The sequence below is a fragment of the Sapajus apella genome, unplaced genomic scaffold (genome assembly GCF_009761245.1).
Source record: "Sapajus apella isolate SASKATOON/1434 unplaced genomic scaffold, GSC_monkey_1.0 scaffold43, whole genome shotgun sequence".
NCBI classification, from domain to species: Eukaryota; Metazoa; Chordata; class Mammalia; order Primates; family Cebidae; genus Sapajus; species Sapajus apella.
The window spans coordinates 14339412-14354393 of record NW_022436983.1 but is presented as its reverse complement, the minus strand read 5'-3'; the positions used below and the strand labels follow the sequence as shown (position 1 = coordinate 14354393).

Genomic DNA, 14982 nt, shown 5'->3' with positions numbered 1-14982 from the left:
TCTATCGCTCAGGCTGGAGTACAGTGGTGCTATCATAGCTCACTGCAGCCTTAAGCTCCTAGGCTCAAGTGATCCTCCTACCTCAGCCTTCTGAATAGATGGAACTACAGACACGTGGCATCACATTCAGCTAATTTGTTAACTCTTTTTGTAGAGATAGCATCTCACTATGTTGCCCAGGCTGGTCTTGAACTCCTGGTTTCAAGGGATCACAGCCCCAGGCCTCCTAAAGCGTTGAGATTACAGTTGTGAGCCACAGCGCCCAGCTTCCTCCCCTCTACCTTCTTTTTTCTGCTCTTCCTCCTCCTTTTTCTTCTCTTCCTTCATCTTGTTTTCTCCTCCTCCTCCTTCTTGTCTACTTTCTTCCTCTTCCTCCTTTTCCTTCTTCTTCTTCCTTTTTAACCCCTTTGGCTTTCCATCTCTATGCCTTAATTACCTTGGGTCTAGATCTATTCTCAGCAGGCCTTTTTGGATGTTTGCATATTTCAGTGCAGAGCACCTAATGATACTCAAGTCTCTCTGGGCTAACACAAATGGCTTCTCTTAGCATAACATGGCTTGTTTTTAAAGGCCAGTCCCTCCAGGAGGAAAATGAAAGGGTAAGAGAACTCCAGCTTGTCACAATATTTTGGAAAGTTTTTTCTTTTTTGTGGGGGGTGGTGAACTAACTTTACCCTTGGGGACTGGAAAATTGAGATTACCAAATCACTTTGTTCAAAAAGACTTTGTCGCCAGGACACAGCAAACCAAGTCTCATGGACTTCAATTAAGAAACTAAGTAGCCGGGCGCGGTGGCTCATGCCTGTAATCCCAGCACTTTGGGAGGCCGACGTGGGTGGATCACGAGGTCAAGAGATCGAGACCATCCCGATCAACATGGTGAAACCCCGTCTCTACTAAAACTACAAAAAATTAGCTGGGCATGGTGGCGTGTGCCTGTAGTCCCAGCTACTCAGGAGGCTGCGGCAGGAGAATTGCCTGAACCCAGGAGACGGAGGTTGCGGTGAGCCGAGATCGTGCCATTGCACTCCAGCCTGGGTAACAAGAGCGAAACTCCGTTTCAAAAAAAAAAAAAAGAAACTAAGTAGTCCTCCTGGGCCCAATCCTCAGCTCACTAACGGAAACAGAGTCGTGATCCCACATGGTAGCACGCAACCCATCATTACCCAGCTATGAGGAAAAGTACCAACTGAGTCTTCATCTGTCATCTAGCTCTTTGGGAATGTAGGTCTTTGACAAGAGGCTGCACTGGACTCTGGGAATAGTGGATGGCTGGTCAAAGACATAATGCTCCTCTCGGGAGCCAGCAGTGCCTGCTCTAGGATGCTCCTGCTTTCCTCTCTCCTTGTGCAGTTAGATTCAGTCTGGGCTCTTGCGTTGTTACACAGCACTTCAGGGTAACACTAAATCTTTAGGCAATTCACGAGTATTGAGTCATTCAGCAAATTTCACATCCTATTTATTGAGTGCTAGATGTCAGAGATATCTAAAATGACTAAGTAATCTCCGGCTGGGTGCAGCGACTCATGCCTGTAATCCCAGCACTTTGGGAGGCTGAGGTGGGTGGATCACCTGAGGTCAGGAGTTAGAGACCAGCCTGATCAACATGGAGAAACCCTGTCTCTACTAAAAATATAAATTAGCTGGGTGTGGTGGTTCATGCCTGTAATCCCAGCTACTCAGGAGCCTGAGGCAGGAGAATCACTTGAACCTGGGAGGCAGAGGTTAAGGTGAGCCAAGAGCCTGGGCAACAAGAGCGAAACTCTACCTCCCCCCCCCCCAAAAAAAAAAAAAAAGACTAAGTAATCTCCCTGCATAAATGAATAAAAATAGCTAAAATATATCTAAGAATTACTATGAGCCAGAGACTGAGCTAAGTGTTTTGCATTTGTTTTATTTTTTTGAGATGGAGTCTAGCTCTGTTGCCCTGGCTGGAGTGCAGTGGCGCTCGACTCACTGCAACCTCTGTTTCTCGGGTTCAAGCAATTCTCCGGCCTTAGTCTCCCGAGTAACTAGGATTACAGGTGCCTGCCACCACGCCCAGCTCATTTTTGTATTTTTAGTAGAGAGGGATTTCACTGTGTTGGCCAGGCTAGTCTCAAAGTTCTGACCTTGTGATCTGCCCGCCTCAGCCTCCCAAAGTGCTGGGATTACAAGCGTGAGCCACCTCGCCCGGCTGCATTTGTTTTATTTCTCATGATAACTCTAGGAGGTAACCTCTTTATTTTACAGATGAGAAAACCAAGGCTTGGAGAAATTAAGTGCTTTCTCCGAGATCATACACCTAATCAATGGCAGGGCTGAGAAACTCAAGGAGAGTGCCCTGAGACTTAAGCATCCACTGCCAAGGGGATCTAGAGGAAGGGTCCCTAGTTCAGCTTGTGGAATGAAAAAAGGCTGCCTTGAGGAGGTGATGCTGGAGCCAAACTTTGAATCAGGAATTAGGAATTAGCCAATTGGCTAAGGGGAGTGAGGACAGTGTGGGGATACAGGGAGTAGCAACAGTCTGCACATGGGCGCCAGGGCAAGGAGAATGGTTTCATTTTCAATAGACAAAGGTGGCTGCAGCTGTGGATTTGAGGTGGCACGTGACAGGTTGGAAGAAGAGCCCAGGCTCTGAAGGACCTTCAATTTAGACTGGATTCCAAAGGCAATGGTAACAGGAAAGTTAACAAAATCAGCTTTTCTTTTTTTTTTTTTTTTTTGAGATGGAGTTTTGCTCTTGTTGCCCATGCTAGAGTGCAATGGCATGATCTCAGCTCACTGCAACCTCCGCCTCCTGGGTTCAAGCAATTCTCCTGTCTCAGCCTCCCTAGTAGCTGGGAGGACAGGTGCCCGCCACCACACCCAGCTAATTTTTGTATTTTTTAGTAGGGATGGGGTTTCACCATGTTGGCCGGGCTCGTCCTGAACTTCTCACCTCAGGTAATCCACTCACCTCGGCTTCCCAAAGTGCTGGGATTACAGGCATGAGCCACCGCTCCTGGCTAAAATCAGCTTTTCTTGTTGATAGTACCTCTGGCCATAGTGGGTAAGTTGCTGTGTTGAAGGCAACATGGCAAATCAGACTTAGAGTCAGATACCTTGGGTTGGAATCCATGTACATTTACTTAAAAGTTATTGAGAGGTTTCACATTTTTGAATCTCAGTTTTTAAATTTGTAGAGGCAGGGAGTGGTGGCTCACACCTGTAATTCCAGCACTTTGGGAGGCCAAGGTGGGCAGGTCCCTTGAGCCCAGGAGTTTGAGACCAGCCTTGGCTACACAGTGAGACCTGTCTCTACAAACAAATACAAAAATTAGCCGGGCATGGGAGTGTGAACCTGTAATCCCAACTATTCAGGAGGCTGAGGTGGGAGAATAACCTGAGCCCAGGGAAGTCGAGGCTGCACTGAACCATGACTGCACCACTACACTCCAGCCTGAGACCCTGTCTCAAAAATAAATAGTCTAGGCACAGTGGCTCATGCCTGTAATCCCAGCATTGTGGAAGGCTGAGGCAGGCGGATCACTTGAGGTCGGAAGTTAGAGACCGGCCTGGCCAACATGGTGAAACCCCATCTCTACTAAAAATACAAAAAAATTAGCTGGGTGTGGTGGTGTGCACCTGTAATCCCAGCTACTTGGGAGGCTGAGGTGGGAGAATCACGAACCTGGAGGCGGAGGTTGCAGTGAGCCGAGATCATGCTCTCACTGGGAGACAACGAGATTCCGAGATTCCATCTCGAAACAACAACAACAAAACAACTATGTATATATTAGCTGCTGTGTGCAAATGGGAGGTGTTGAGCAGGACCACACTTTTGGATGAAAGAAGAGCTCTCTATCTTTGTGCTTTTGCACCCTACAAACATCCTCCATTGTTTGCCTGTGGCCAGAATCTTATCAGAGACTTTTACATTATTTTGCCCAAGGTCTATCCCTTTTAAAACAGATAAGGTTCATAAAGTGCTTAGCTAAGACTGGCACACAGTAATCGCCTGATGCTTATAGCTATTATTAAGTTAGAAAATGAAACTAGCTCAGAAAAGAATAACAATTAGGCAATTATCAGCCTGTTATCACCCTAGCGTAAATGAGAAGTCAAATCCTTTCCTGGAAGCAGGTTTTGATTGGGATAAGGAAGCCTGAGATCTCAGAAAATGAAAGCAGAATCTGGGGAACTGAAGGACCACTAGGGAATTCTTCCTGAAGCCAGTCATGCCAGGAGAGGAGCAGAAAATCCCATCCTAAATAATCAGGTGTTACAAATCTAGACAGTTTAAGATGCCACAGTATGAAGGAGCTGCTGTCTTCCAGTCTGGAGATGGGGGATGAGGCTTCCTTTTCAATGTCAGAAACTGTGGAACCCTAGCTAGAAAAACGCTGTAGGGGGTTGTGGTATCACTCTCTTTCAGATACCCTTTTATCTCAGCAGGAGCATTTGGGGCTCCCAGGGATTGTCTCGAATTAAGCATCTGCTATGTGTAGAGCTTTGTGTGAATTAAAAACAACAACAGGCTGGGCGAGGTGGCTCACACCTGTAATCCCAGCACTTTGGGAGGCCAAGGCGGGCAGATCACCTGATGTCGGGAGTTCGAGACCAGCCTGACCAACATAGAGAAACCCTGTCTCTACTAAAAATACAAAATTAGCCGGGCGTGGTGGCATATGCCTGTTAATCCTAGCTACTCAGGTGGCTGAGGCAGGAGAATCACTTGAACCTGGAAGACCGAGGTTGCAGTGAGCCAAGATCCTGCCATTGCACTCCAGCCTGGGCAACAAGAGCGAGACTCCGTCTCAACAACAACAACAACAACAACAACAAAACAACAGCAACGACAAAGGAAGGCAGTGTGAAGCAGGATAGCAGAACTAGACTCTAATCTTAGCTCTGCCAACCACACTGTTCACCCGACCTCGGGAAAGTCTTCTGTGCATTTTGAGTCATAATTTTCTCAGCTTTTCTCTTGTGTGACGGTATTGAGCCTCCCCAGTCTCAGTTTATTCATTTGTAAAATGGATACTACCTATTTCACAGGACTGCTTGAGATAAGGAAGGGTACAGTGCTTAGTGCTATGTCTGGTAACTATTATTAAAACTTGATTTCTCCATGATGCCTGCCATTCTTTTTTTTTTTTTTTTGAGATGGAGTCTACTCTGTTGTCAGGCTGGAGTGCAATGGCACTATCTCGGATCACTGCAACCTCCGCCTCCTGGGTTCAAGCGATTCTCCCGCTTCAGCCTCCCCAGTAGCTGGGATTACAGGCGCCTGCCACCACGTCCGGCTAATTTTTGTATTTTTAGTAGAGACGGGGTTTCATCATGTTGGTAAGGTTGATCTCGAACTCCTAACCTCAAGTGATCCACCCACCTAGGCATCCTAAAGTGCTAGGATTACAGGTGTGAGCCTCTGCGCCTGGCCGATGCCTGCCCTTCTTTCCCACTCAATGTTACTGAGCTTAGGACGAGGCCCCTGCTGAGGGGTGGGGGTGGGAGTGATCTTGGCAGGTCTAGCTGGGAAGAAAAACCTTATCAACAAATGTCATCCAGCATAGGACACTGGGGAGCTGATCACTGGCTGCTGGTCAAAGGGCGCTCCAGTCCTGGGGAAGGCCTAGGTTAGAATCCATCCGCAGAGTTCAGTTAAGGCTGCTAATTAGATATGGCGGCTCAGATCATGTCCCCAGCCAACTTGGGAGGTGGCAAGGTTCATCCGGACGAAGGTGGCATTTAGATTTATGCTCTGTCCTTTCCTCGGCAGGGTGACCTTGGGCCAGTCACTTTTCCTCTCAGTGTCCTCTGGAAATGGGTCTCCTCATTCCATTCACCTCTCAGAGCGTCTGAGGAAGAAGTGTCGACACAATGGGTGTGAAATGCGTGGTTACGGGCCGGAGGGTGGCATTTGCGAAGTCCCGGTAGCGGGTCCCTATCCAGCGGCTTCCATTCCGGTTAAGCGGTTCCTTCCCCAGGAACCGGGGTTTCTCTCTTCGCCGCTGCTTCTCCGTCCCTACAGGCAGGACCCAGCTAACAGCAGGCTCCGAGGCCATTACCATTGTTTTTCGAGGCTGGGCGGTAGGGAAAGACTCTCGCAGGCCAGACCTCGCCTTTGGTCTCTGCCTCCGCCCCGCACCCGCGCCGCTGCAAGCCCGAGAAGCCCCCGTCGCCGATCTTTGCCGAGGAAGCGAGTTAGCCCCTGAGCGCTCCCGAACGGAGGCCGAAGACGCACCCGAGCGTCTCCGAAGAATCCCGACCCCTCTCAGTCTCCGGAAAGAGCCGAAGAGGCTTCCCACCCTCGGCCTCCCGAGCGATTCCGAAAAAGCCCGAAGTTTTCCGAGCGGCCGTCCTGCCGGACTGCTGGAGGCGGCCGCAGCGCCATGTTGGATGCTCTGCTCGTTGAGTGAAGAAAATCCGCCGGCATCGCCTGAGCCCCGCTACCGAGAAGGGCGCCGCTTCCCCCGGGGAGGGGGATAAAGATCCCCCGCTGCCGGCCCATGAGGATATTGCCGTGAAAGGTCCGGTCTCTCCGCCTCCTGCCCCCGCCGGGTCCGGCCCCCCCCCCTGGGGTCGCGTTGTCACGGAGACCGGCAGCCGGTGGTGCTGGCCCGCGGGGCGGCTGCTGCTGCCGGCGGCGGCGGCGGCGGAGGCGGCGGCGGCGGCGGCGGCGGCGTCGGGCGTGTGTGACCGGCCCCGGCCCCCTCCTCCTCCTCCTCCCAGGCTCCCCCCAGCCCCCAGCTCCCGCCGCCTCCCCGGGTCTGCCCCCATCCCGCCCCCCCCGCTGCCCCCGGCCCCTGCACCCCGGCGCGCCCGGTCCTGCTCTGGGGGGGTTGGTGGCTTCGCTTTGCCATGAGTTTACCGCAGAAACCGGCTCTGAAATCAGGCACAGCGACTGCAGCAGGAACCGGACCCGGCACCGGAGCGGCGGCGGCGGCGGCGGCAGCAGCGGTACCGCCTCCTCACCCGGCGGCGGCAGCAGCGGCGGCGGCGGCGGCGGCGGCGGCGGCGGCGGCGGCGGCGGCGGCCCCCCCTCCTCACCCGAACATCAGGGCCCTCCAGAGCCAGGCGCCCCAACAGTATCCTTTTCACCTTCCTGTAGGCGCTTCGGTTCTCGTCGTCGCAGCCCAGGGGTACCCTGCAGCACAGGGACCTCCCTGCCGACCGCCACTGCCCAGCCAGGAAAGGGGCTGCCGCTCAAGCTCCTCCTGCGTTGGGCTTGGCCGGAGCTCTTGGGGTGTCCGGCGGCAGCACTGCAGAGGGAACCCCAGACCTTCTGCAATATGTGAAAGCTAGCTCCACTTGTCCATGCTTCTGCAGCCCCTTCCTTTTAGAGTTGGGGGACCCTTCACCCCTCCTCCTCCCCTAAGGTACCCTCTCTCCCTTTATTAGGCAGAATTTGCTTGTTGCCTGGGACCAACCCTGCAGGGAAGGCTTTTCTCTGATTATTGTGAGGATTACACCCTCCTCCTCCTCACCTCCCCTCGGCGCCCCCTACAGCGGGGCACAGTGGGCTTCCCTAATTATTATTAGTACATAATAAACTTTATCAGTAAATTTCTTGTTTAAAACTAATCAGCTCGTTTCCGAGGTAAGTTGGATTTTCAGTCTAAGGTGAAAATGTACAGAAAGCAATCCCTCTGGATAATTTTTTTTAGTAATGGGAGAATTGTGATGTGGTTTGTGGTAGAACGAGATCTGAGGAAATGTGACGCTGGACGCTTCCCTGTCTTTGACCTTTCTAAAGGAAGAGGAAGTTCACTGACATTACCCATCACCCACGAAAGTCTCACTTCTTGGAAAATTTGTGTTAGGCTGAATATTTTTAATGGGCTTTCATTTACTCTTCATAGGCCTGATGTCTAGAGAGTTGCCAGGGCTTCTGGAGGAAAGTCTAGTATTGAATATTTCTAATTTCATGTTATTTGCTTGATTGTAGAATTTTGGACAGCTTTGATTGAAAAGACTTGGTGACGAGGTCTTTTAGTCAAAAACTAGACGGTGAGGGTAAAACGTTGAATTCATGAATTCCGTGGAGATTTAGAAAGGTATTGCGTACCTGAGAATAACATTTCATCATGCATCCCCTCCTCCCTACACCCACTGTATATGTGTAAATCAATAAATAATGATTGGATGTTAGATGTGTTGTGTTTTTGTATTTGTGTCATCGTGTGTTTGAGTTTTAGAGATTGTAGGGTGTGTGTTTGAGCAAGTAAGAAGCTAACTGCTGTGAGGTCCCCAGATTATTTCACAGACGGTAGTTTGATTCTTGTCTGTATAGATTACTTTGAGACGGGAAAACAATCTCCCTTAGAGTCATTTCAGGTCATTGTTTGGTTTTTGTCAAGTGTCGTTTTCTCTGTTCTTTAAATATAGTTCACGTTTTTCAATCCAGGCACCGTGGCGCAGTGCAAAGATGAATTCCATTCCAGTGTGATGTGTGTACTGATTTCATAATGTTTTTATCCTGCGTGATTCTGTTCAGTTAGGAGTTGTTCACCGATGAGAAAGTGCATTGATAAGTTCGTGTTGCTTATAGAAAACGTGGTTAGTTTTGGTCAATGTCTCTAGTTGCTTTACGGTGAGGGGAGAAGGGGTAAGGTTGACTGGTTTGCTTACTTCACGGCAGAGTTCAGTGATGGATTTCTTAAACCTATCTTAATAATTTGTCAGTTTAAATTACTTTCTAATTTCATTTTTTTACCTTGATTGCCTATACTCGGTTAGGACTTTTAAGTTTCTGAATTGAATTGTACCACCAAGTAAATTATTCGTTACCTGCATCTTTGAGCTGTTGAGGCAGTTAAACAGAAATGAAGGGAAACCTACAGTAGGTGTCCTTCATATACAAAGTAGTAAAAAACTGCAGTGCTGAATGTGACACTGCTTGGTGAATTTGGTGGCTTTTTGGGACACAAAGAGTTGTGACTTAAGTGTTTCAAGTATACTTTTTCTCAGTGCATTTCATAGAAGGATTTATAAAAGCTCTGAGTTGGTTGCAGCATACAAGTAGTTACAAAAGCTGAAACTTAATTTTCTTTTGAATAAAAAGCAGTTGTTAAAGAGCTAAATTTAAGGGTAATTTCCAATATAGATCATTTAAATCTATTTGTAGTAATATGGAATACTTAAGTTTTATGTGGCTTTAGGTTTTTACTTTACCTCATGCCATTGAAGCTAAAATTAATCTTCCTCTTGATGTGTTTCACAGCTCTTAATATTTTCTCTTTGCTTTTACACACTGAAAGGTTACAATTGCTAAAATGGAAAATTTTATTATATGAACAGCAGATGAAGTGTAGGTTGTAGATTTCATCGGAACATATACCAGTGGTGAAGTGTTATCAACTGGTAATGGGGTATTGATTAAAAAGGATTGAAATAGAGCAGTTCTACTTTTCTACCCTGAGGGAGTATGGGAGTTTGTATTTGACGCAAGTGGTCATTGTTCAATAAGTTGATAACAGTTAAGCATCTTGGCAGGAGTGCATAGCTGGAGTTGTGCTTTTCATGGCTTGAGTACATCTCCAGACACTCAAAATACATGGATATGGTTGTGTTTGCCTTGAATTAATAAGTTTTTGTTTTTTTTTTTTTTTTGTGAGTCTCACTGTGTCGCCCAGGCTGGAGTGCAGTGGCGCAATCTCAGCTCCCTGCAACCTATGCCTCCTGGGTTCAAGTGATTCTCATGCCTCAGCCTCCTGAGTAGCTGGGATTACAGGCGTGTGCCACCACTCCCAGGTAATTTTTTGTAGGGCGTCATCAGCCTCCCAAAGTGCTGGGATTACAGGCGTGAGCCACTGCACCTGGCCAGATGGTATTTTACGTTTGTAAAAATACTAGAAAGATTTGCATGGCACCATGTCCTTCATTTATACTTAGTGTTCAAGTGACAAATCAGAAATAAGAAATGTTAACAATAGTGGATTTGAATGTAAACTGGAACTTGCTTCAAAGTAGGTGTCAGTATTGCATGGTGGTACCCATAAGGCCATTTCAGGTAATGGCCTTTGGCGTAAAAGAAGCAGATGATGGCGGGCCTGGCAGAGGGCAGGCTGGAAAAAGAAAAACTCTGATATGAAAAGTGCTAAAGGAATGGAGAAATAGGCATACTTTTCATAACATAATCCAGCATGAAGTTTATAGATATTAGCGCTGTACAATATTTGCCTTGAGATATGCTCACCCCAACTTATCCTTATGTGGTTTCAAGAGGCTCTGTGGAGAATATTATCAGTGATTCTTAACCTTTTCTGGGTAACAAACAAACTTTTACATTTTGATGGAAGCTATATGGACCCTTTCCACAGAAAACTGTGCATACATAGGAACTGTTGTTTACGTTTTCAGGGGGGTTCTTGGGCACCCCTTAAAAGTCTAGCTCTTTAGATTGAAATTGCTCACCCTTCAGATAATTCAAGATAAATGAGTTTGAATTTAGGTATCCAAGTAGTTCTGACTTGAACAACTTTGCAATTTGTTATGAATACACGGTGTTCCCTCTTTATGGAAAGACTTCAGGGTGTAATTTCTGCCAGGGTTGCTGACACTGGGGAGTCTAGTTACTGTTTTGGGGCAGCCAATATAGTTAAGAAAATCAGGCAGTGGGTTCTTTGCAGGAGCTAACTTTGAGAAAGACCTGTATCAACCAGAAAATAACTCGTGTTCTTAGCTAGTTTGTCACAGATATATGACATGTATATATTAAAAACCACTATTCCTGTTGCTTTTTTTGGTATTATAGTTTTCCTTTTTCTGTATTGATTTTCAGTTTTATCTTAACAGGCTGAAGCCAATAACACTTTTTGTCTCTCTCTCTTTTTTTTTTTTTCTTTTGCCTTTCTACCAAAGCTAAATCTGAATAATTAATAATAGTACTTATTCACTGAGTTCCTACTATTCTGGGAGCCAGACATGCATGAGTTTATTTAATTCCCTGGAAAATTTTAATAAGGTAGTCGGTATTGTGTGTGTTTTACAGATGAGGAAACTGAAGTGTAGAGAAGTAATGTTTCCAGGGTTCTCCTGGTAAATTGTGGTCTGTGATTCAGACTGGTATGACTGACTCCAAAGCCCGTGAATGCCTTTTTTACTATGCTGGCTATTTCTCACCAAGCCCGTATGTGAGAATGGGAGGAAGAATACTCCTCTATATTTGAGAGCCAGGGGAAGGTCTGTATACAGAAATAAGGTTCTGTGGAGTAATCTAGAACACAGTGATACTGTACTTTGTTTTAATTAGCTCATAGCCACATACTGATAGACAAGTAGGTTATCTTTACCTTATTGACCCTTAAGACATAGGCCTGTTGATTGAATGCATGTTCCTGCTTGTTCAGAAGTTAGCAAGGCCTCAAGCGTAATACCACTATAATTAGCAACCAGAATTCTATAGCTCATTTAGTGGTCGGCAGTCTTTCTCCTCCTAAGCCCCACCATCAAGAAAACGTCAAATATTCAGTACAGATCCTCCTATAGGAGGACAGAGGGTGACAGATACAAGATGGAGAAAGTTACTCAGATGTCTGAGTTATAGCTCAGCTGCTGCTACTTCCTGTTCTAGGTTTATGAGTTTCGGAGTAAGGTATTTGCTATACCTGATCTTAGCTAGAAAGCCAAGAAGTGATCAAAGTGCAGTATTTTCTATCAAACCATGAGAGTTTAAACCAACTGAGGACAGATGCATTGATTTTCCACATTGGGGTTTCTGATAAGATTTTTAATTTTAATTTTACTTCTTTTGAGACAGAGTCTTGCTCTGTCACCCAGGTTGGAGTGTAGTGGTGCAATCTTGGCTCACTACAACCTCGACCTCCCAGGTGCAATTGATTCTCCTGCCTCAGCCTCCTGAGTAGCTGGGATTACGTGCACATAATCCCTGGCTAATTTTTGTATTTTTAGTAGAGACTGAGTTTTGCCATGTTGACCAGGCTGTTCTCGAACTCCTAGCTTCAGATGATCTGCCTGCCTTGGCCTCCCAAAGTGCTGGAGTTACAGGCATTGAGCCACCACACCCGGCCCTGCAGTCTCTACTAAAAATACAAAAATTAGCTGGGTGTGGTGGTGCCTGCCTGTAATCCCAGCTACTCAGGAGGCTGAGGCAGGAGAATCACTTGAACCTGGGAGGTGGAGGTTGCAGTGAGCCAAGATTGCACCACTGCACTCCAGCCTGGGCTACAGAGTGAGACTCCCTCTTAAAACAAAACAAAACGTCTTCTAAAAAATGTTTGAAAACCACATCTTAAATCAATGGAGAGGATTGCCACATTTTGCCATTTATATTGAGGCTTCAATAGATGTGGCAAGCTTATAATTCATTAATTCAGCACTTACTGTGTGTTACTACACTCAGTGCTAGATCTAGGATTGAAGAGCTAAGGTAGAATGCTCTCAAAGAACTTGGTCCAGACGGGTAGACAAAATACCATGAGGCAAGTACAGGGATCACTCTGCTGTAAAAGTAGTCTGGGGAAGGAGGTAGGGCTTTCTAAAAGAAGTTGACATCTCAGCTGAATTAGAGAATGAGTAAGAATTAACCCAGGTTTATATAGCTTTCCCTTCTGCGAGCCTGCTTTTCCCAATTCGGTTGTTGCTGCATATAATTTTAATAAATGGATTTCAGTCACGTCTCGGGCTTTTTTTTTTTTGCTAGAGGAGGTACCAGAGGAAGTGATGGTCAAATACAATTGCTACAAATTTAAAGTATTTTCTGCATCATAATCTGAGGAGTTAGTGTATGAGAAGGAGGTACATACCTGATCTGATCTGTGGTTGGTCTGCTCCTGGTCTCCTTCCTACTGCATCTCATAATATTCTTGCCCTTTTGATACTAGACTTTGACTTAGAAACAATACTTGCTAGCCTTAAAATAGAAGTAGATTTACCTTGGTGATTGAGAAATGCACGTGATTTGGAGGCAAAAAATCTGGATTTCAGTTTAGCTCTTTCATTGTAATAGATGTCTTATCTTGGACTAGCCACATAATTGCCCCAGGCATTGGTTATCCCTTCTCTGAAATGTAGGTCCTAGACTCATTTATTCAGTGACCTTCTTGCATTGTAATTGTTTATGATTCCGATTGTGCTTTGAGATTTGTTTTATTCTCGCAAGTAGAGGGGAGGTATTGACAGAAGCCAGTGAATGGTTTGTTTGATGATAAGTGACATGTTTCTGTGATGGCTTATTGATATCAGAAGATACTAATATGGAGCAAAGGCAAAGCAATTTGCTTCTACAAGCTGCTTCTGGTTTTTGGCTTGTTAATGTTAGATTCAGCCAAAGAGACTGAAACACCTCTGTAACTTTAGTGGTGAAGACTGTATAGACTATATACGTATAATTAGTGAGATAGTGTGAGACCATAAAATAAGGTTACCATGGTCATTTGCTAGCTTGTTCTGGATGATGATACAGTTAGTTCATTATGAGATAGGAGGGAAAGTAAGATCTGGAATAAACTTCTGTGGTGCTGTGGTGAGACACAATCTATTTTTACCTAATGAATAATACTTTGAGCTAATATAATAGTAAACTATTTCCTGATTATTGGCCACGCATATGACTTTAAGCAATGGATAAACTGCTGCTGAGACTTACATAGATGAAGTATTGCAGGATCCCAAGCTACTTCTGAATTCTCAAATGGCTTCCAGTTCTTTGGCTTGCTGCCAACCAAAAGGAATTTTTCAATCTCCTGTAGCTCAGCTGAAATTTGAGATAGTTTAAACTATTTTAAGTGCATTTGAAATTTGTTGGTTTTTATTATCTTTTTTTTTGAGACAGGTTCTTGCTCTTTCATCCAGGCTGGAATGCAGTGGTGTGATCTTGGCTCACTGCAACCCCTGCCTCCCGGGTTCAGGTGATTCTCATGCCTCAGACTCCCGAGTAGCTGTGATTATAGGTGTGTACCACCCTACCCAGCTAATTTTTGTATTTTTAGTAGAGATGGATTTTGCCATGTTGGCCAGGCTGTTCTAGAACTCCTGACCTCAAGCGATCCATCTGCCCTGACCTCCCAAAATGCTGAGATTATAGGCATGAGCCACCATGCCCTGCCATGATCTTTATTCACTAGTAATTGTTTTGTACTTTTTTTTTTTCTGAGGCAGAGTCTCTGTGGTCCAGGCTGGAGTGCAGTGGCGCAATCTTGGCTCACTGCAACCTCCACCTCCTGGGTTCAAGCAATTCTCCTGCCTCAGCTTCCCTAGTAGCTGGGATTACAGAGGCATGCCACCGTACCCAGCTAATTTTTGTATTTTGGGTAGAGGTAGGGTTTCACCATATTGGCCAGGCTGGTCTCCCAACTTCTGACCTCAAGTGATCCGCCCATCTCAACCTTCCAGACTGCCGGGATTGTAGGCGTGAGCCACTGTACCTGGCCTGTTTTGAGCTCTTTTGAGCCCATTGTGTGCTGCCTCACTCTTAGAAGACATTGAATTTTGTTAACAGAATGTAAACTCCATAAAGGCAGAGATTTTTGTTTGTTTTGCTCACTGCGGAATTGCTAGCACCTAGAATAGTGCTTGACAGACAGCCGGCAGTCTGTAAATATTTATTAAGAGAAATGTTAAGTGTGTTGGACTTCAGGAATCAATTTGAAGATTAGTTTTAGGGCTACTATAGATGGCATCACAACTCACTTATAGCATTCAGAGCTGCCCTCAAATATTTTGCAGTGATGTATAATTGAGTTGAAAATAGTTCTATAATTTCCTTTCGGATGGAATGGCATTGACTCAGTTAACAAAGCCATCTGAAGTTCCAGAGTTGTATTTGAAGTACGTGTAAATACTCAGGATTAGGGGTGGTATAAATGCCAAAGAGGAACAACGTGTAGTAAAATATATATATTTTAAAACTTATTTTAATATTATTAAAACTTGTTTTCTGATCATAAGAACAACACAAATCAGAAATTTTGAAAAGTACTTAGAGGCCGGGCGCGGTGGCTCAAGCCTGTAATCCCAGCACTTTGGGAGGCCGAGGCGGGTGGATCACGAGGTCAA

At 45.8% G+C, this 14982-nt stretch overlaps 1 protein-coding gene across 1 annotated transcript in view; it reads left to right on the top strand.

Moving 5' to 3' along the window:
- The first annotated feature begins 5844 nt into the window (after positions 1-5844).
- The window catches only part of LOC116566624 (60S ribosomal protein L22-like), a 93457-nt gene continuing 84319 nt past the window's right edge, over positions 5845-14982 (top strand). The window contains exons 1-4 of the mRNA XM_032301213.1: positions 5845-5897; positions 5952-6307; positions 6381-6494; positions 6860-7052. Coding sequence (XP_032157104.1) covers positions 5845-5897; positions 5952-6307; positions 6381-6494; positions 6860-7052 — 716 coding nt within the window. The remainder of the gene's footprint in view (positions 5898-5951; positions 6308-6380; positions 6495-6859; positions 7053-14982) is intronic.